The sequence below is a fragment of the Rhinopithecus roxellana genome, chromosome 12 (genome assembly GCF_007565055.1).
Source record: "Rhinopithecus roxellana isolate Shanxi Qingling chromosome 12, ASM756505v1, whole genome shotgun sequence".
Taxonomy (NCBI): domain Eukaryota; kingdom Metazoa; phylum Chordata; class Mammalia; order Primates; family Cercopithecidae; genus Rhinopithecus; species Rhinopithecus roxellana.
Window position 1 is genome coordinate 120,347,703 of NC_044560.1, and position 20,602 is coordinate 120,368,304.

Consider the following 20,602-nt stretch of genomic DNA (forward strand, 5'->3'; position numbering starts at 1 on the left):
GCGATCCCCCTGCCTCAGCCTCCTGGGACCACAGGTGTGCGCCAGCACACGCAGCTTATTAAAAAAAAAAAAAAAAAGATTTTTTTTTTTTAGTGGTCTCCCTACGTTGCTCAAGCTGGTCTTGAGCTCCTGGGCTCAAGCGATCCGCCCCCCTTGGCCACCCAAGGCGCTGGGATTCCAGGCCGGCCGCATCGCGCCGCCTGACGTCCCCCTTTGGTTACTCTGACTGCCCACTGATCTGTGTAAGAGGATCCGTAGGGGAGATAACGCAAGGTGGAAGTCAGGGTCCGGGGCCTGGTCTAGGGTCTCTGCACTGGCCCAGACCCTGACAAATGTCCCTGCCTCCTGGGGCTCGATTTCCTCCGGCGAAGAATGGACGGTCTCACGCTTGGCCCCTGGCCTCCGAGTTGTGCCCCCAGGACACAGGCAGGCCTGAGCCGGGCTGTAGGCCCGCTGCGGTTTTTACACTGAGGTCTGCCGGCTCAGGATCGGCCCCCTTTGCAGGTGGTTTGTTGAGAACATTAACTAGAACATTTAACTACATTAACTAAAAGGCATTGCCAGGTGCGACGGCGGGCCCTGGGGCCAATGATAGTCCAGGGGCGTTTCCTGTGGGACGCGAGCTTGGGGCGGGACTTCCGGCATTTGGATGGAGACGTAATTTGGGCGCGACGGTTCCGTCCACGCCGGCTGTAGGGAGGGGGCGGTGTTCTGTGGCCGCCTCCCTGGCGGCTCTGGGGAAATGAGCAGGTAGGAGGCCGACAGCGACCTCCGCGTCTCGGAGCGAACCGTGAGCCTCCCCGTAACGGGAGAGTTCGACTGTCAGCCAAGGTCACCGCGCCCGGCGCAGGGAAGGGGTGGGGGCTCGGCTGAGCCCGCGAGACCCGCCCTGTTCGCCGCAGCCCCCGCCGCGCTCGGGCCTCAGGGTCCCAGTATGGCGACGGCTTTGACGGACCCGGCGCAGGTGAGTGGACGAGGTTTCGGCCTTGCTGCTTTTCTGCTAGTTCGGGGAAGCCTCCTGGGCAGGCCGGAAGCCAAGACAGCCACAGGATTCCTCTTTGTAGTGTTGTTTGTTTAGGAAACGTGGAGCAGGCTCGTCACTTAGTTTATCTTCTGTCGTGGTAGTACCTGAGAGACTGAATATTCAAGTGAACAGTAGTCAGACTATACATAGATTATAGGACTGTGACGTACAATTTTTTGTAGCCACCTGCCCAGGAAACCAACCTCCTGTTCTACATTAAACAACTCTGGAAACCAGCCTGCCTTAACTTAGTCTTGCAAGGAGCTAGATTACCCTCTGGTGACATTTCAGGAAGCTAAACGGTAACTCCTGGAACAGTAGGCCCCAAATAGGACTTGATTAGTAACTGACTGTTCTTCTAATTTTTGCCTCCGCTTCCAACAGAGGACCAAGCAGAGAAAGCCATACGTGCTCAGCCTAACCAATCACATACGATGCCCCACTTTTAGCCCTTCTGCAGCTTTCCACCGCCAAAAGTGTCAGGCCTCTGATAGGTGCTCAATAATTGGTGGAAGGATAAATTAAGTTCCGCTCCAGGGACTGCCGTCACACACATAAGCAGAACTCAGCCATGGCCTGCATATCCCTACCCGGTCCACTATGGCTGACCACCTCTGTCCTTCTTTCCTTCCTTTCCTCCCTGGCTCAGCCCTTCAGACACACCAATATGATCACTCAGAGTTCTTTCTCATCCCTCAGCCTTCGCCTTTCCAGTTCATTCAGCCTCAGACGCTATCCTCAGATCTCTGCAAGACCCTTTCATATCTTGTTGGCTCTACTCAAATGTCACTTCTTTGAAGTGGCCTTTCGTGGCAGTTCAGACTAAAGTAGTCCCCTTCTCACCTGCCCTTGGTCTAGCATTTTTGTATAAAGAATCTGGCAAAATTTTAGACAGCTACTGATTTGAGGTCGTAAGGATTTTGTGGGGACAAAGAGCATCAATATTAACACAAGAACTATAACGGTTGGCCTTCATTGAGTCCTTGATGTGAACTGAGAAATGAACATTATTTATCATCTCATTTAATCCTGATCTCCTTAAAGTGACATTCTATTATAAACACTGCCATACACAAGAGGAGGTCAAGACTCCAACCTGTTTAGTTACCTGCTGACACACAGCACTTAAATAACAGAAATTCATATTTAGTGTGTGGACCACCAGAGCCTTTGTTTTTACAGTCAGTTGGCTGAGAAGCCCTGGAGGTGAACTTTGCACTCTTTCTCCAGCAAGTCACAGTGGCCATCGGAAGCGAAAGGCAGATATTCCATTAGAGAGGACTGTGTAGATAAGGGCAAAGTGTGTTGGTTGTTTAAGGAGGTCCAAGAGGACTTGTGAGGTTACCATGGTTACCCGCATCCCCACCTGCTGAGACATGGCCTGGAAGGGCAAGATCCTGTGGTCTTTTTTGGATGTTCATCCTGCCTTCAGCCCATAAGGCATTTTGGCCAGTCATAAGCGGGGGTTCTCATGACCACAGCCTGTGTTATCCTCAGCCACTTGAGTTTCCTGGTCCTGAAGCACACTGGCCTTAGGGATACCTGCTGGCAGGACTCAGGGAAGGAAAAGGCTGATGGTTCATTATGCAGTCTCTCTGGGGTCCAGGGGAGAGGATGAGCTGGTCCAGGCACTGCCACTCCTCCGGCATTTGGCACTCTTGAATTTGGTGATGAGGGTTTTGCCCACGTCTTGGGGATATTTTCAGGAGCTACTAAAATAGATTAAATAGCAAAAATATGTAGAAATGCTTCACAACTGTATTGTAGATTCACATTGGTGATGGAGGGTTGTTGGGGTCACAGTATTAAATCCTGAAGCAGAGGGACCTGGGTTAAAATTCTGTCTCTGCTTATAACATGTGAAACTCTGGCTGGGCTTGGTGCTCACACCTGTAGCCCCAATGCTGTGGGAGGCTGAGGTGAGAGGATCACTTGAGGCTAGGAGTTCGAGACCAGCCTGGTCAACATAGCAAGATCCCACCTCTACCAAAAGGAAATAGTTGGGCGCAGTGGTGCATGCCTGTAGTCCCAGCTACTTGGGCAGCTGAGGCAGAAGGATTGCTTGAGCCTGCGAGTTCGAGGTTACAGTGAGCTCTGAGCATGCCACTGCACTCCTGTCTGGGTAATAGAGTGAGACCCTGTCTCTGAAAAAAGCAAACAAACGAACGAAAAACAGAAAACACAAAAGACTAGCAGAATCCGCGGAGCTCCCTTAGCCTCAAGTCAGCGACTGTGACATGGAGGTGATTGGCGGTGGTGTTTAGTAACACTTCAGGGGCTGTGGGAGGATTAATAAAATCCCAAGGTCCATCAAGCTCTGAATAACTTATGTCTGTTATTAGGAAAATGGGAACTCTGTATTAATCTGAAAATTGAGGCAGAGATAAATGAGGTCCCTAAGGTCACAAAACTGGCAAGTGTCAGTTTCAGGAGTTTGGATTCAAACGTGAGAAGTCTGACTTCAGAGTTTGGGAGTTGTAGTAGCTTTAAAACAGAACATGAAGCCTTCAGCATGAGCTGGACCAGTGAGGCTCAGGCACTGTGGTTGTCAGCATTATTGCTATTATTATTGTCATTATTTCCTCATTTCTTTGATGTCCCCGAACTCTAATTGTCTACAAGTTGTTGCCATTGTCTTCTGTCATTCTCTGATGGCTCCTGTATAGGACGCTTTTCTTTTTTACATTGCAGTCATCTGTCCAAAGCAATGTCTGCCTTCGTCCTTCAGCCTGGTACAAAGTTAGGCCCTCAGGAGGTCCCTCAGTGACTTGGGCCTTGATCTTGCTGCACCTTTTCCAGCAAACCACATACGACAGTCCCACGGCAAACTCTGCTACCTCTATTTGACATTTCAGGTGTCTGTGACCTTTGATGATGTGGCTGTGACTTTCACCCAGGAGGAGTGGGGGCAGCTGGACCTAGCTCAGCGGACCCTGTACCAGGAGGTGATGCTGGAAAACTGTGGGCTCCTGGTATCTCTGGGTAAGGCCTTCCCCCTCCACCATGCAGGGGACCTGCCACCTCCTTCATTCCATCCCCTGACTCCAGGCCTGATGGGTTAAGAAGGCTTCTCGAACCTGCCTTGCCTTCTTCCTACAACTTCAGTCATTTTCTACACTCACCTCTTCCTGAACAGTCTCCCTGTATCACTTTGGACAAGAAATAGTGTACTCTCTGGCTCCCAGCCAAAGGAGAAGAAGGTGGTGGAAGGAAATGGGGTGTTTTGCAGACCCCAAAGGTAGGATTTCCAGCTGTATGTTATGAAGGGTTGAAGTAGGAACTGAGAACCACCACGATGGTGTCCTAGTTTCTCTCTCTGGGTCTGCTCATGTCACTGTCTACTCTGTATGGTTTTTTCTGCCTCAGCGAGTTCAAGGGAAGAATAATCACCCCAGGTTTTACTCTTTGTGATCCCTCCTTCCCCTCCAGATTTCTTGTCTGTTTCTCTGGCCTCTGTGGGGCGTGCTTGAGGCAGCAAATGCTGCTCCACCTCCAGCTCATACTTGCCTCTGTCTCTCACCCGCTGCCCAGCATGGACTGGCCTCCGTCTGCAGTTCTTTTTTTGAGTTCCAGAGCAGGATCTGCCTGGGTGGGCCTGGTTGCTTGTGTATCTGCTCCACAGCGCAGTCTGTGGTGTCAAGGGTGGTGGGGTGTTCTCCAAGAAGGGCTGAGTCAGGCAGGCCCCCAGGAGACTGACCTTCCGTACCACCAGGTGTTACTCTAAACAACACTTTAATCACCTTCGTGTCCTCTGATTCTAAAGTCACTCTGCTGCAGCCTTGCTGGGCTTCTTGCTATTTCCCCAAGTGCCCACCCCCCTCAGGCGATTGCATTTGCTGTTCTGTTTGATGAGTGTTCTCAGGGTAATTCAGCATTTCTCATGGCCGCCGCTTCTCAGCACTGCCATTGCCTCCTCACCCAGCCCTTCCCTGACCACCAAATCTTGAGGAGGCCCCTTTCTCACCACAGCCTCCTCCCTTTACCTTGTTCATGTCTTTCTAAGCTAGTGGTTCTCAAGCAGGGACGATGTTGAGCTTCAGTGGACACTGGGCAATGTGTGGAGACATTTTGGTTGTTAAAGCTAAGATGATGACATTGACATCTAGTGGGTGGAGACCTGGAATGCCACTAAACATCCTTGTAATGCACAGGACAGATCCTTTCTCCTCTTCGTCCCCCGATCTCACAAAGAATTATCTGAACCTAAATGTCAGTTGTGCTAAGGTTGAGAAGCTCTTTTTCAGAGAGTGCTTGGACAGACACTATATCAGCTGGTGCTGAGAGACACCCAAGGAAGTTGTTCTTTTATTGCATCTCGTCTTGCCTTCTTAGCATTTGAGGAAAAGTCTGGTTTAGTGCTGAGTCTTAACATCCTGCAAACTGTTGGTAACTTCCCCTTTTCTACAGAGGGAGCAGCCTTAGGCTCACAGCCCTGAACAAGCAGCATGAGCTCACAGGGACCAAACAGCACTGTTTGTCTTGAGACAGAGTCTCGCTGTTGCCTAGACTGGAGTGCAGTGGTGCGATCTTGGCTCACTGCAACCTCTGCCTCCTGGATTCAAGCATTTCTCATGCCTCAGCCTCCTGAGTAGCTAGGATTACAGGCAGGTGCCACTACACCCAGCTAATTTTTGTATACGTTGTTTTGATTTATTGCTGCTTTTTCATGGTTACCTGCCATCAAGACAAGTGACTCTGGATTTTTCATTTACCAGAGTGATAAGGATTCCATTTTTGAAGAAATCTAGAAAAATAACAAGTGGATCACTTTTAGGAAAAGCAGGCCAGGCACGGTGGCTCATGCCTGCAATCTCAGCACTGTGGGAGGGCACGGCAGGCGGATCACGAGGTCAGGAGATAGAGACTAGCCTGGCCAACATGGTGAAACCCCATCTCTACTAAAAATACAAAAATTAGCTAGGCATGGTGGCGCATGCCTGTAGTCCCAGCTACTCAGGAGGTGGAGGCAGGAGAATCACTTGAACCAGGGAGTCGGAGGTTGCAGTGAGCTGGGATCGCGCCACTGCACTCCAGCCTGCTGACAGAGTGAGGCTCCATCTCGAAAAAAAAAAAAAAAGAAAAGAAAAGAAAAGCAATTAACAGTCCAGATCCCCAGAGCACTGACTGGGTGTCTCAGGCCTGTTCCAGGCAGTGTTCATGCTCCATTTCTTCTCACAGGATCCTTGTCCTCAGCAAATAAGGAAAACTTAGCCACTCCTATGAGTCCCTCATCCAGTTTAACTTACTCAGCACAGATGAAACACCTTCATTTTATGAAACCATCACTGAATTTTTTTGTAGTAAAAATTCTTCTTTTGTGAACTTTTTTTTTTTTTTGAGATGGGGTTTCACTCTTGTCGCCCAGGCTGGAGTGCAGTGGTGCAAGATCATAGCTCACTGTGATCCTAACACCTCACCCTCTCCAGTAGCTGGGACTACAGATGTGAGCCACTGTGCTGCTATGTGAAGTTTCTGTCAATATCCTTATGTAACCATATCACAATAGGACGTTCAGTTTTTAAATATTTGAATGGTTCATGAAATGCTGGGGTCTGGAGTCACTGACCCGCCCCTCACCCTGGCCACTGGTCCCTGAGGGTGAATCCTCCAGCTCACATCTCGGCCTCGTTACCACCCTCTGCCACCCACTCTGGTGCTCTTGGTTTCCTCTGTAGTGTATTGCTTGGGAGAGCAGGGTTTGGAGCCAGAACCCTGGTGTCCAGCCCCAGCTCTGCTCTTTAAAAACTCCACGGCCTTGGGCACGTTACTGAACTTGCCTGTGCCTCAGTGTTCTCATTGTTCAAATGAGGACTTATCCTATTTGCATCCCAGGGCTGTTGCCAGGGTCAAGGGTTATTTTATGAAAAGGGCTCAGAACAGCACCTGGGAGACCAGACTGTGTCTTGGGAGCCATCACAATCTCTGTTGCCACCAATACTGTTACCATCATCCTCGTCATGATTATTGTCAGGGGCATGCCTTGACCTGGCACTTTCTGGGCAGCATTGTGGAGCTTTGTGGTTAAACACACAGACAGAGATGGCAGGACCTGGGTGTCCTTATTGACTCAGCCATTCACCAGTTCTGTGCTCTTCAGCAAATCACTTTACCTCCCCGAGCCTGGGTTTCTTTGTCAACAAAATGGTGTTGATTATGATAATGGACTTCCTGGGTATACCGTGAGGAAATCCTCAACTGGAATCCTCATTTAATGGCTAGGCATGGTGGCTCACACCTGTAATCCTAGCACGCTGGGAGGCCGAGGCAGGTGGATCACCTGAAGTCAGGAGTTCAGGACTAGCCTGGCCAACATAGTGAAACCTCGTTTCTACTTAAAATACAAAAAAATTAACCAGGCGTGGTGGCACGCGCGTCTAGTCCCAGCTACTCGGGAGGCTGAGTGAGCCGAGATCATGCCACTGCTCTCCAGCCTGGGCAACAGACACATTTAGTCTTTGGTTTAGAGGAAGAGCATTATAAAACATCGCTTAGGATGTTTAAAAAAAAAAAAAAGAATAGATCAATGAAGATACATACCTTGTTTTGAATGAAAAGAATCAATATTTAATATTTAAAGTGTATCACTTTTTCTCTAAGATATTCCGTAAATATTGTTCACTTTTGAAATGACATAATGCATTTAAATGCTTGGCATAGTCCCCTGGACATGGTTATAGCCTACAAATACTAGTTTTTGACTTACTATTAGGAGTAGTGATTCTGTGGCAGCATGACATGGCCTGTGCTTGGTTTCCAGATCACATGCTAACTTTTTGTTCCCATGGATAGGTGTAGCTTCATTCCAAGGTCTGGTCCCCATCCTGAAGTCCCAGACTGGATTGAAGGTCTTTATTTCTTTTCACCAACATCCGTGTGTCCACTTTCTTTCTCCATAAACAGGATGTCCTGTTCCCAGACCTGAGCTGATCTACCACCTAGAGCATGGGCAGGAGCCATGGACCAGGAAGGAAGACCTCTTCCAAGACGCCTGTCCAGGTAAGAGCCAAGATCTGGGGAGGTCGGTGTCCCTGCTGGCTTGAGACTGGATAGAGACCACTGGCCCTGGGATCTCTTGGGAAGCTTCTCACTGTGGCTTCTCTAAGGGTTTGGGAGCCTTGGAGCCCTTAGTGGTTTCTCCGTCCTCCTAGCCCTGTCACACTTGTCATCACTCCTGGGGAGGAGTGAGGTGTATGAACTGAGATTGGTCCTGGGGCTCCAACCTTGTGTGCCTGAAACCTGGTTTGCCAGTCAGCTACTCTGTGACCCTAGTGAAGTTTGTATATGAGTTTGGCTAAGTTAACACCAGCTGCTGTATCCAACAAACTCCAAAATTTAAATGATTCACATATGAAAACTCTTTTTTCACTCATACCAAGGTCTGTGTGGGTCCGGAGGGAACTGTGTACCACACAGTTATTCAGGACCTAGAGTCCTTCTGTTATCAACCTGTTGCTTTAAGGTTGTCCTGACATCCTCTTGCTGGTAGAGAATTAAGGGAATAAGGGAAGTCATACCCACTTCCAGAAATACCACCTCCCCTCACATTTCACCCATGGGAACTGGGCGTTTGGCTGTACTTGGGTCCATGAGTCTAGGAATTGTGGCTGAGCTGCCTGTCCAAGGAGAAGAGCAGATGGTCTGGTGAGCACCTACTCAGTCCACTATACTCAGTCTGTTCCTGAAAAATGCTATTAGAATTTTTTTTTTTTTGAGACAGAGTCTCGCTCTGTCGCCCAGGCTGGAGTGCAGTGGCAAAATCTCGGCTCACTGCAAGCTCCACCTCCCGGGTTCACACCATTCTCCTGCCTCAGGCGCCCACCACCGCACCTGGCTAATTTTTTTTATTTTTAGTAAAGACAGGGTTTCACCGTGTTAGCCAGGATGGTCTTGATCTCCTGACCTTGTGATCCACCCATCTCGGCCTCCCAAAGTGCTGGGATTACAGGCATGAGCCACCACGCCCAGCCCAGAAATTATTTTTATAAAAAAAAAAGAAAAACATTTTTATGCCATTGGGCAGTTTGAAGATGTAATCATGTGATACATTAATGCATAAAACTGCATAGTTTCTGAGCCATATTACGTAAGTGACTCATCAGAATAAGCTATGAGTGTTACTCATGTCATATAAACCTTAATGAGTGATGATACGTTATATTTCCTTCTGAACTCTGGGGAACAGGGCCTGTCTTACTCTCCCAAGTTCTCTTTCCAGTTACATTCTGCCTATCAGCCTCTCCCACCTTCTCCTTCCACCCATTCCCTTAGTGTCAGACAGACACTAAGAAGCAGTACTTCCTCCATGTCTTCCTATATCTCCTGTTTTCCAAAAACCTCAGGGTGACATTTGACCTCTGTCCCACACTCAGGCTGCTGAGGACACTGAGGCCATCTGTCAGGTGTGTGGATTGATGCCACTGCAGAGCCTTGGTGTCTGCCCGCATGGGTTACTTGAGCTGCTCATCCAACCCTGAGTGTCTGTGCAGTTCCTACTCAGCCCTTCAGAGTCTGTTCCAGATCGTCCCTTCCTCAGTGCCACATCTCCACTTGAAAATCACGAAAGCACAAAACTCAACATGCCTAACAAGGAACCCGTGATCTTGCTTTCTCCTGCCACCTCCCAAGTTTCAGTGAATGGTTCTGCCATCCAGGCAGATTAGGTGACTGGATCCAACCTCAGATGGGTCAACCCCTCCACCTCCATGAGTCCCTGCATCCAGCCCATTTCCAGAGCCTTTCGATTTCACATCATGCATGTCTCCTGAATTCATCCCTCTATCACCTCCATGAAACCTATCCTTCTGTGTTTTTTTTGAGACGGAGTCTCGCTCTGTTGCTCAGGCTGGAGGGCAGTGGCGCGATCTCAGCTCACTGCAAGCTCCCCCTCCTGGGTTTATGCCATTCTCCTGCCTCAGCCTCCCGAGTAGCTGGGACTACAGGCGCCCGCCACCTTGCCCGGCTAGTTTTTTGTATTTTTTAGTAGAGACGGGGTTTCACCGTGTTAGCCAGGATGGTCTCGATCTCCTGACCTCGTGATCCGCCCGTCTCAGCCTCCCAAAGTGCTGGGATTACAGGGTTGAGCCACGGCGCCCGGCCCTTTGTTTTGAGATGGACTTTCGCTCTTGTTGCCCAGGCTGGAGTGCAATGGCGTGATCTTGACTCAACGCAACCTCCGCCTCCCGGGTTCAAGCAATTCTCCTGCCTCAGCCTCCCGAGTAGCTGGGATTACAGGCATGCACCACCACACCTGTCTAATTTTGTATTTTAGTAGAGACGGAGTTTCTCCATGTTGGTCAGGTTGGTCTCAAATTCCTGACCTCAGGTGATCTGCCCACCTCGGCCTCCCAAAGTGCTGGGATTATGGGCGTGAGCCACGCCCAGCCTCCTTATGCTCTTACTCTAAGCTCTTGTCATCTTTTTTCTAGGGGATGTTAATAGACTCCCAAAACTTAATCTCTGTATCTGCTTTGTGCCTCTGGTCAGCTCTTTGTCCTGCATGGGGTACTCCAGCATTCAGACCTTGTTCCAGACAGTTAATATTTCCCCAGCCACTCAGCATGTGACTGCTGATGTATCAGCAGGTTTTCATGTTGACAGTATCATCTACTTATATTGTTTAATCAGCAATCCTTACACGTTCCTCTCAACCTCTCATATCGGTAGCTTCTCTTTTCCCCTGATGGAAGAGGTCTTGCCCTTGGCCATGGTCAGTTTTTTCAAGAGTTTATATCACACCTTTTCATGGACATTTTTTCTTCACTTATATTCTGCTTGTTTTGTAACTTCATCCTTTCTGTAGTCAACATAAAAATGCTCGACTTCCTTACCCTTGAAGAAAATTCAACAATTCAGTGTTCATGGTTCACAGTATATTCATATATTCGTTCACTGAGCACTTAATTGTTTACATGTTTTTATATCAGTGATGCTGTGGACATTTATATATGTTCATCTTTCACATGTGTAGGGGCACATTTTTGATGTTTCTGGAGTGCAATAATTGGATTATAGACTATGTAAATGTTCTAGTTTGCAAGATCATTCTCACTGTTTTCTAAAGGGTCTATATCAAAAAATTCCTCTCAGGAATTTTTGGAAGTTTCCATTGATCCATATCCTATAGTACTTGAAACTATAAGGCCCCTCAATTTTTCCCAATCAAATGGACACAAAATATTATCTTTTGTGCTCTTGATTTGCATTTTCCTCATTGGTAAGGTTGTTTAGTGTTTTTCATGATTCTGAGCCAATCTGTATTTTCTTCTGTGAGATGTTATTTGGTGATAAATGCCTATTTTTCAATTAACTTCTTTGGCTTTCTCTTTTTTATTTGATTTTTGTACATTCTAGATACCTATCTTTTATCAGTTACATTTGCTGTAGGTATATTCTTCTAGTTTTTAATTTTGTCCTTCTACTCTCTTTAAAGTATCTTTTGTTCAGTGAGTTCCTTACATAGTGTAGTCTGATTTATGGTTTTTTTATGTGATTAATGATTTTGTGCCTTGTGGAAAAAAATGTTGCTTTACCCTAATATTGAAGAGGTATTCTTGTTTATTTTATTGTCAGTTGTAAAACTTGCCATTTAGCATTTAAGTCTTTATCAATCTAAAGTTGGTTTTGAGTATAGAATGTGATGGAATACAATATTTCCATTCCCCATGTGGGTACCGAATTTTTCTAGCTCTATTTCCTTAGTAGTCTCTCACCACTGAGGTGCTGTGCCTCCTTGCCATCTACCAAAGCCCCATCTGTGTGCAAGGGGATTTCTGAGCTCTCTGTTCTTCTTTATTTCCAGTTGGCATTGTGTCTGTGCCAGAGTGGTACCTCTGCCTTATGAGCCCTGTCCTGAGAGTGGCACTGCTCTTCACAGCTGTCACCTAGGTCAGGATGTTGGGAATCAGTTCCCCTGTGCCTCTTCTTTCCCTAGATTCTCATCACCACAACCCTCTCATGTGCTATAGCTCATTTGCATATTCTGTCTCCTAAGGCTATAGTGACCTTCCACTTTCTCTCGTGACCAGTAGGACTTACTTCACTGGGTATCTTCTACTGGAAAACTGCCTTGATCTTTTTCTACCCAGGATTAGCCAAACTCAAAATTAAGGACACAGTCCTCCAGGACTTTGTCAAGTCTGCCCAAATCCTCTAATTCCAACTGCAAATTCGGGGACTTCCTGAAACCACCCTCAGGTTTCATAACTTGCTAAAAAGATTCACAAGACTTTCTAAAACCTATTATACTCACAGTTTTGTGTATTGCAGACAAAGCATACAAATTAGAAGAGGACACAGGATATGGGGCTGAGGGTGTTCCAAACACAAAGCTTCCTTGGTGACTTGTTACACACCCAGCATTGATATGTAAAATATGTGCACAGAGCATTGCAAACCCAGGAAACTCAGTGGAGCTCTGGTTTTTAGAGTTTATTGAGCTTTATTACACAAGCACAATTGATCGAGACATTGCCCGTAGTGCCATGTGAAGTTTCCAGCCTTCGCCCCTTTTCCAGAGTTCAGCTGATATCTTGTGGCTCAGAGACCTAACCTTCTACTCACTGATTGGCCTTTCTGGTGCCACCAGACCTCAGCCAGAGTCATCTATTTAGGATAAACTATTTAGGAACCCATAATGAGTTACCTTTATATAAATACTCAGTTTGGAATTGAGGCGGTATCTCCACCCAAGGCCCTGTCCCCTCACCCGGTCTCTCTGCCTGGTCTCCCTTTCAAGGAGTCAGGAATCCAAGGAAAAGAAAGAAACAAATTACAGACCTGGGGTTCAAGATGGCAAAACATAACAGACATAAAGACACCGTTTACAACTTCATTTGTTTCACTGAAGTGGTGATTTTGTTTCTTCTCTTTCTACGTTAGTAACAGGCCCTTTTGTGTATTGGATTTCTTTCAGGTGACAAAGGAAAACCCGAGAACCCAGAACCTACCACCTGTGAGCTAGCCTTGTCTGAAGAAATCTCATTCTGGGGACAACTAACACAAGGAGCTTCAGGGGACTCCCAGTTGGGGCAACCCAAGGATCAGGATGGGTTTTCAGAAATGCAGGGAGAACACTTGAGACCAGGGTTAGATTCCCAAAAGGAGAAGCTTCCTGGAAAAGTGAGCCCCAAACATGATGGTTTAGGGACAGCTGATGGTGTGTGTTCAAGGGTTATACAGGATCAGGTCTCCTTAGGAGATGATGTCCGTGACTGTGACTCTCATGGATCAGGTGAAAATCCAGTGATTCAGGAAGAGGAAAATACCTTTAAGTGCAGTGAATGTGAAAAAGTGTTTAACAAGAAACGTCTGCTTGCTCGGCATGAGAGGATTCACTCTGGAGTGAAGCCCTATGAATGCACAGAGTGTGGAAAAACCTTTAGCAAGAGTACATACCTCCTGCAGCACCACATGGTCCACACTGGGGAGAAGCCCTATAAGTGCATGGAGTGTGGAAAGGCTTTTAATCGGAAGTCACACCTTACCCAGCACCAGCGGATTCACAGTGGAGAGAAGCCTTACAAGTGCAGTGAATGCGGAAAGGCCTTCACCCACCGCTCCACGTTCGTCTTGCATAACAGGAGCCACACTGGAGAAAAACCCTTTGTGTGCAAAGAGTGTGGCAAAGCCTTTCGAGATAGACCAGGTTTCATTCGACACTACATCATCCACAGTGGTGAGAATCCCTACGAGTGCTTCGAATGTGGCAAGGTCTTCAAGCACAGGTCATACCTCATGTGGCACCAGCAGACTCACACCGGGGAGAAGCCCTATGAGTGCAGTGAATGTGGGAAGGCCTTCTGTGAGAGCGCAGCCCTGATTCACCACTATGTCATCCACACTGGGGAGAAGCCCTTTGAGTGCCTCGAGTGTGGGAAGGCTTTCAACCACCGATCATACCTCAAGAGGCACCAGCGGATTCACACTGGGGAGAAGCCTTATGTGTGTAATGAATGTGGAAAGGCCTTCACCCACTGCTCTACTTTTATATTGCATAAAAGGGCCCACACTGGAGAAAAGCCTTTCGAGTGCAAAGAATGTGGGAAAGCCTTTAGCAATAGGGCAGACCTTATTCGCCACTTCAGCATCCACACTGGAGAGAAGCCCTATGAGTGCATGGAGTGTGGAAAGGCCTTCAACCGCAGGTCAGGCCTCACAAGGCACCAGCGGATTCATAGTGGAGAGAAGCCCTATGAATGCATTGAGTGTGGGAAAACATTTTGCTGGAGCACAAACCTCATTCGACACTCTATCATCCACACTGGAGAGAAGCCGTATGAGTGCAGTGAATGTGGAAAGGCCTTCAGTCGCAGCTCATCCCTCACTCAGCATCAAAGGATGCATACTGGGAGAAATCCTATCAGTGTAACCGATGTGGGAAGACCTTTTCCAAGTGGGCAGACCTCAGTCAACATCCAAGAACTTTTATTGGGGAAAAACTTTTTGAATGTCACCACTGAGGAAAATCTTTTGCAAGAGGAAGCATCTTACATGGCATCTGATCATACATACCAAAGAGAAACCCCACAAGTGTCTTCACTGTGAGAAAACCTGTTGCCAAATGTCATTTGTCACCTAAGGAGTCATATTAGAAAATCACACAGCTTAGAGCCTTATTCTCCATCTGAATTCATCCTGGAAAAACACCCAATGGTTGTTATGCACTTAGGAAAACCTTTAGCTCCATCTTTGTCATTAGTTTACAGTGCAGTGTTATCTCAGGAATTTTTATAAAAAGAGGTGACATAGAAAAAATGAAATGCAGACACTGCTTCTTTTATACTGTTGTCTTATATGTACGTTTCTGTCCCACGTCAGGAAAGTTAGTAAGGGAAGGTCTGGAAACTTACTGAATGTCTTTGTTCTTCAACATTGTCTCTTCTTAAGAAGCATTGTTTATGAGAAATATGAAGGCTTGCGTTATGAAATACTTTCATATTTAAGGATTAAAGGAAACATGAATGCGCACATTTTATTCCAACACTTAAGACTGTTTAAGTCTTTGATTTAAAAAAAAAATCCTTTTTTAATGGGTTTTGAACACTAACACTGAGAATTTTTCTTGATTCCCATCTGTCGGTTTACTTGATTGCTATAGCTATATGGTAAATCTCAAAATTAGGTAATGTGATTTCTTTTGTCTTATTTTTATTTAAAATTCATTTAGCATTCCTAGTTTCTTTGACTTTCCATATACACTTTAGGATTGATTTTTCTGTTTTTCAAATATTCTTGCTTGGATTTTGATATAATTGAGTTAAATCTGTAGATCAGTATGTTGAGTATTGGCATCTTAGCCTTCCAATTCATGAACATGGCATATCTTTTCATTTATTTAAATTTTCTTCTATATATTTCATTACTGTTTTATAGTTTACACAGTATAACTCCTGCACATTTAAAATAAGATTTATAGCTTCATAGTTTTTTGCGTGATTGTAAATGGCATTGATTAAAATTTCAATTTTCACATGATGTTGGCTAGTATACAGAAACATTTTTTCCATCTTGCTGTCTTGCAACCTTTCTAAACTCATCATTTCTTGCCATTTCCTTTGGGATAATCCTTAAGATTTTAAACATAGAAATATCATTTGCAATTTGGGACAGTTTTATTTCTTGCTTCCCATCTGTACACCTTTTATTTGCTTTTCTCATGTTACTGCACTAGGTAGGATTTCCAGTGTGATGTTGAATACAAATAGTGACACGTTATCCATGCCTTGTTCATGATATTGGGGGGAAATGTTCAGTTTCTCATTAATATGATGTTGAAAGTTTCTTCCAAAGAGTTTCTCTATCGAGTTTAGAAAGTTTCTCTCTATTCCTAATTTGCTGGGATTTTTTGGTTATTATTAATAAGTGTTGAATTTTGTCACTTGCTTTTTCTCCACTGATTCATCTAATTATGTCATGTTACTTCTGTAGTCAGTTGATGTGTTACCTTGACTGAGTTTCGTGTATTGAACCAGCCTCACATCCTTGTGATAAGCCCTACTTGCTCATGGAGTATATAATTTTGTTTATATACTATGCTACAGTATTTCATTTGCTAGTATTTTGTTGAGGAAGCTTCCCTCTAATTTCATGAGTGATAATCTGTAGTTTTTTTTTCTTCAACTGTTTTTTTTTTGTTTTTTTTTTTTTGTTTTTTTTTTTTTGAGACGGAGTCTTGCTCTGCCGCCCAGGCTGGAGTGCAGTGGCCGGATCTCAGCTCACTGCAAGCTCCGCCTCCCGGGTTCACGCCATTCTCCTGTCTCAGCCTCCCGAGTAGCTGGGACTACAGGCGCCCACCTCGTCGCCCGGCTAGTTTTTTGTATTTTTTAGTAGAGACGGGGTTTCACTGTATTAGCCAGGATGGTCTCGATCTCCTGACCTCATGATCCGCCCGTCTCGGCCTCCCAAAGTGCTGGGATTACAGGCTTGAGCCACCGCGCCCAGCCATTCTTCAACTGTTACTGTTTGGTTTTGATGTCTAGATGATAACTAGCCTCCTAACATGAGTTGGAGGGAATTATCTTCCATTTTTTTGGAAGATCATATGTTGAATCGGTGTTATTTGTTCCCTTAATGTTTGGTAGCATTCTCCAGCAAACAAGTGGGACCTGGAGATTTTCCTTTTGGATGCTTTGTAATTATGTATTTATTTTATTTAATAGGTATAGAACTATTCAGAGTATTTCATATTGAATGAATTTTTATAGATTTTCTTAAGGAAGTGTTCATTTTATGTGAATATTCTAATTTGTAACATTCTTTGAAATATTTCCTTTTATCCTCTTGATGGCAGCAGGATCTGTACTTACGTTCCTTGTTGTATTCTTGATATTGGAAATGTATCACTTATTGCCAGTCTTTGTAGACGTATGTCAATTTCATTGATCATTTCAAAGAAATAGCACTTTATGTCACTGATTTTTCTCCACTCTCTGTTCTTAATTTCACTGATATCTGCTCTGATCTGTATTGTATCCTTCCTTCTAGTTGCTTTGGTTGTATTTGACTCAGTGGTTTCCTGAGGTGGATGTTTAGCTTATTGATTTGAGGCTTTTTTCTTTTTTCATGTAACCTTTAAGTTCTGTACATTTTTCTCACAGTACTGTTAGTTTCATCCCACAAGTTTTAATATGTTTTTGATTATCTCACTCAGTTCTAAGATTTCCTGATTCCTTTTGAAACATCTTCTCTAATCCATGAATTATTTAGAAGTATATTGTTTAATAGTATTTGGAGTATTCCCTGCTATTTGTTATTGATTTCTAATTTGTTTTGCATTTGATGTTACTGTTTAAATTTGTTGACTTTTTTTTCCTTATGATCCAGGATATAGGCTATCTTGTTTTGTATAGCTGCTTGAAAAGAATGTGTGTTCTCGGTCATTGGGTGGAGTTTCTATACATATTTGTATGATCCTGTTAGTTGGTGGTGTTATTTAGGTCTCCTATATCCTTGCTGATTTTCTCTCTAGTATTTCTATCAATTGTCAAGAGAGGGATGTTGAAGTCCTGAACTATAATTGTGGAATTATCTATTCCTCCTTTAAGTTCTATCAGTTTTTGCTCCACGTAATTTAGAGCTCTGTTGTTTGATATATACACATATAGGTTTGCTTAGTAGTCTTGGTGTATTGACCCTTTTATAACTAAGTAATGTCCCTTTTTGCTCCTGTTAATACTCATCAATTTTTATCTGATATTCATGTGGTCATGCTTACATTTTGGGTTAATGTTTGCATGATTTATACATTTTCATCATTTTTTAAAACCTTATCTGTATCACTATATTTGGAGTAAGTTTCTTGTGAACAGCATATATTTGGGTTGTGATTTTATATCCAGTTTGCATATCTTTTTTTTTGAGACAGAGTCTCACTCTGTCGCCCAGGCTGGAGTGCAGTGGCGCAATCTTGGCTCACTGCAAGCTCTGCCTCCCGGGTTCACAGCATTCTCTTTCTTCAACCTCCCGAGTAGCTGGGACTACAGGTGCCCACCACCACACCTGGCTAATTTTTTTGTATTTTTAGTAGAGACGGGGTTTCACCATGTTAGCCAGGATGGTCTCGATCTCCTGACCTTGTGATCTGCCCACCTTGGCCTCCCAAAGTGCTGGGATTACAGGCTTGAGCCACTGCACCTGGCCTTTTTTTTTTTTTTTTTTTTTTGATATGGAGTTTTGTTCTTGTTGCCCAGGGTGGAGTGGAGTGGTGTGATCTCGGCTCACTGCAACCTCCACCTCCCAGGTTCAAGTGATTCTCCTGCCTCAGGCTCTTGAGTAGCTGGGATTACAGGCATCTGCTACCACGCCTGATTTTTTGTATTTTAATAGACATGAGGTTTCACCATGTTGGCCAGGCTGGTCTCGAACTCCTGACCTCGGGTGATCCACCCGCCTCAGCCTCCCAAAGTGCTAGGATTACTGGTATGAGCCACCGCATCAGCTTTTTTTTTTTTTTTTTTTTTTTAAAGATGGAGTCTTGCTCTGTCACCCTGGCTGGAGTGCAGTGGCGCAATCTGCAACCTCTGCCTCCCAAGTAGCTTGGATTACAGGTTCCTGCCACGACACCTAGCTAATTTTTGTATTTTTAGTAGAGAAGGGATTTCATCATGTTGGCCAGGCTGGTCTCAAACTCCTGACCTCAGGTGATCTGCCCACCTCAGCCTCCCAAAGTGCTGGGATTAAAGGTATGAGACACTGTGCCTGGTCCCAGTTTGCATATTTCTGTCTTTTATTGGTGTATTTAGACCATTTAAAGTTTACAATAATTATGTTAGTGTTATGTCTGCCATTTTATGATTAGTTTTTTGGTTTTTTGTGTTCCCTATTGCTTCTTTCTTGAGTTTTTTGGGTTTGTTTGTGTTTTGGTGTTGAACATTTTTTAGAATTCCATTTGATATATTTGTAGTGTTTTTAAAATATATTTATTTGTATTTTTTTAGTGGTTGCTTTAAGTAGTATAATGTACATATGTAACATAATTACAGTTAATGGTATGAAAAATTTAGCACTTTGATGTATAGAAACCTTACTTCCATTGGTCCCTTTACCTTGCCTGTTAATATAATTGTCTAAAGTAATTCCTCTTCAAAATTGAGCACCATGTTGGAAAACGTAATTTTTGCTTCCACTGTCAAATATATTTTACAAAAGTCACAGCAAATATTGCTTGTTGATCTCTTTACCCATTCCACTATTCTTTTTTGAAATTCTAAGCCACCTTCTATTAACATTTTCTTTCTGTTTGGTGAACTTCTTGTAGCCTTTTTTCTAGGGTCGGTCTGCTGGTGTCTCAAAGTGTCTTTATGTTCCCTTCATTCCTGAGGGATATTTTTGTGCGATACAGGATTTAGGGTCTGCAGTTCTTTTAGTACTTGAGAAACATGTTTGTTCCTTCTGTCTGCTATGGTTTCAGATGAGAAATCTGTTACCATTTGAACCGCTGTTCCCTAGTTCGTAATGTGTCATTTTTATCAACCTGCGTTCAAAGTGTTTTTTTGTTTGTTTGTTTTTTGTAGCGTTCAGAAGTTTGCTTATGAGATGTGTGACATGACTTTTTTTGGTGTATCCTGTTTGGTTTTTTTCAGCTTTTTGATCTGTAGGTTTATGCCCTTTGCCAAATTTGGGAATTTTTGACCATTATTTCTTGAAATATTTTTTCATCCCTACTCTTTCTCCTCTCTGGAACTCCAGTGATACGAATGGTAGATCTTTTGTTACTGTCTTAGAGGTCTCTTGTGCTTTCATGTTTACCCCCTTTTTCTGGTCTGTTTTTCCCTTTGTTTCATATTGGTTAATTTCTGTTGACTTTTTTTCAGCTCACTGATTGTTTTTTTTTTTTTTTTTCTGTCATATGCAGTCTACTGTTGAGCTTGTCCAGTGAATTTTCATTCTGGTTTTTGTATTTTTCAGTTGTTTAATTTCCATTTGGTTCTTTTGTACATCTTTGATTTCTTTGCTTAGTTTATAATACTAAAGGGTACAGAAAACAGACAAAACTAAATTCCAAAGTCATGGTTTTCTGGTGGTTTGTCTCAATATTTGAATAGAAATCCTGAATTATCTGGAGGAGTAGAAGTCCTGTAGTCTTTTATATTGGGCTCCTTAAATATTTCTGTCAACAGATCTTATAACTGAGGGTGATCTGCGTATCATTCAGAGTTACATACTCCAGGGGAAGGTTGTATGTAAAATCCTCCAGCTCTGTAAGCCTTGTTATATCCTCAATGGAGAAGGGGTCATTTCTCTTCTAAAATCACTCTTATACTTTTTTATTAGACCCACGCACCCTTCCCGAACCAAATTTGTCTGTGTCCTCTGTCTTTCATACTCTTGTTTCGTCTTTAACTTCTTATTAACCAACTTCTTTCCCATAATCTATAGCTTTATTCAGATCTCAAGCCTCATTTCCAACCTATTTCACCCTTCCTTGCCTATCAAGTTCTGGTTATTCCTTCTTTCTTCCACCCATATGCCCTGAGTAACTGTTCTGTGCATCGTCTCCACCCCTTTACATTTCCTTTTACTCCCCATACACTACCAAATGGCTTCCACCACCGTTGCCTGACTTAAGCATGTCTCAGAAAG

General features: G+C 44.4%; 1 protein-coding gene across 2 annotated transcripts; it reads left to right on the forward strand.

The window, feature by feature from the left end:
* The first annotated feature begins 706 nt into the window (after positions 1-706).
* On the forward strand, positions 707-16,041 carry ZNF805 (zinc finger protein 805). 2 transcript variants are annotated; one of them, XM_030941696.1, is made up of 4 exons: positions 707-964; positions 3,880-4,006; positions 7,925-8,020; positions 12,936-16,041. In XM_030941696.1, exons 1-4 carry the CDS (start codon positions 935-937, stop codon positions 14,564-14,566), a joined length of 1,884 nt encoding a protein of 627 aa, XP_030797556.1. In that variant the 5' UTR covers positions 707-934; the 3' UTR covers positions 14,567-16,041. The 2 variants fall into 2 exon arrangements, with proteins under 2 accessions (XP_030797556.1, XP_030797557.1); XM_030941697.1 differs by lacking the exon at positions 3,880-4,006 and having other exon boundaries at positions 945-964.
* Positions 16,042-20,602: the final 4,561 nt, after the last annotated feature.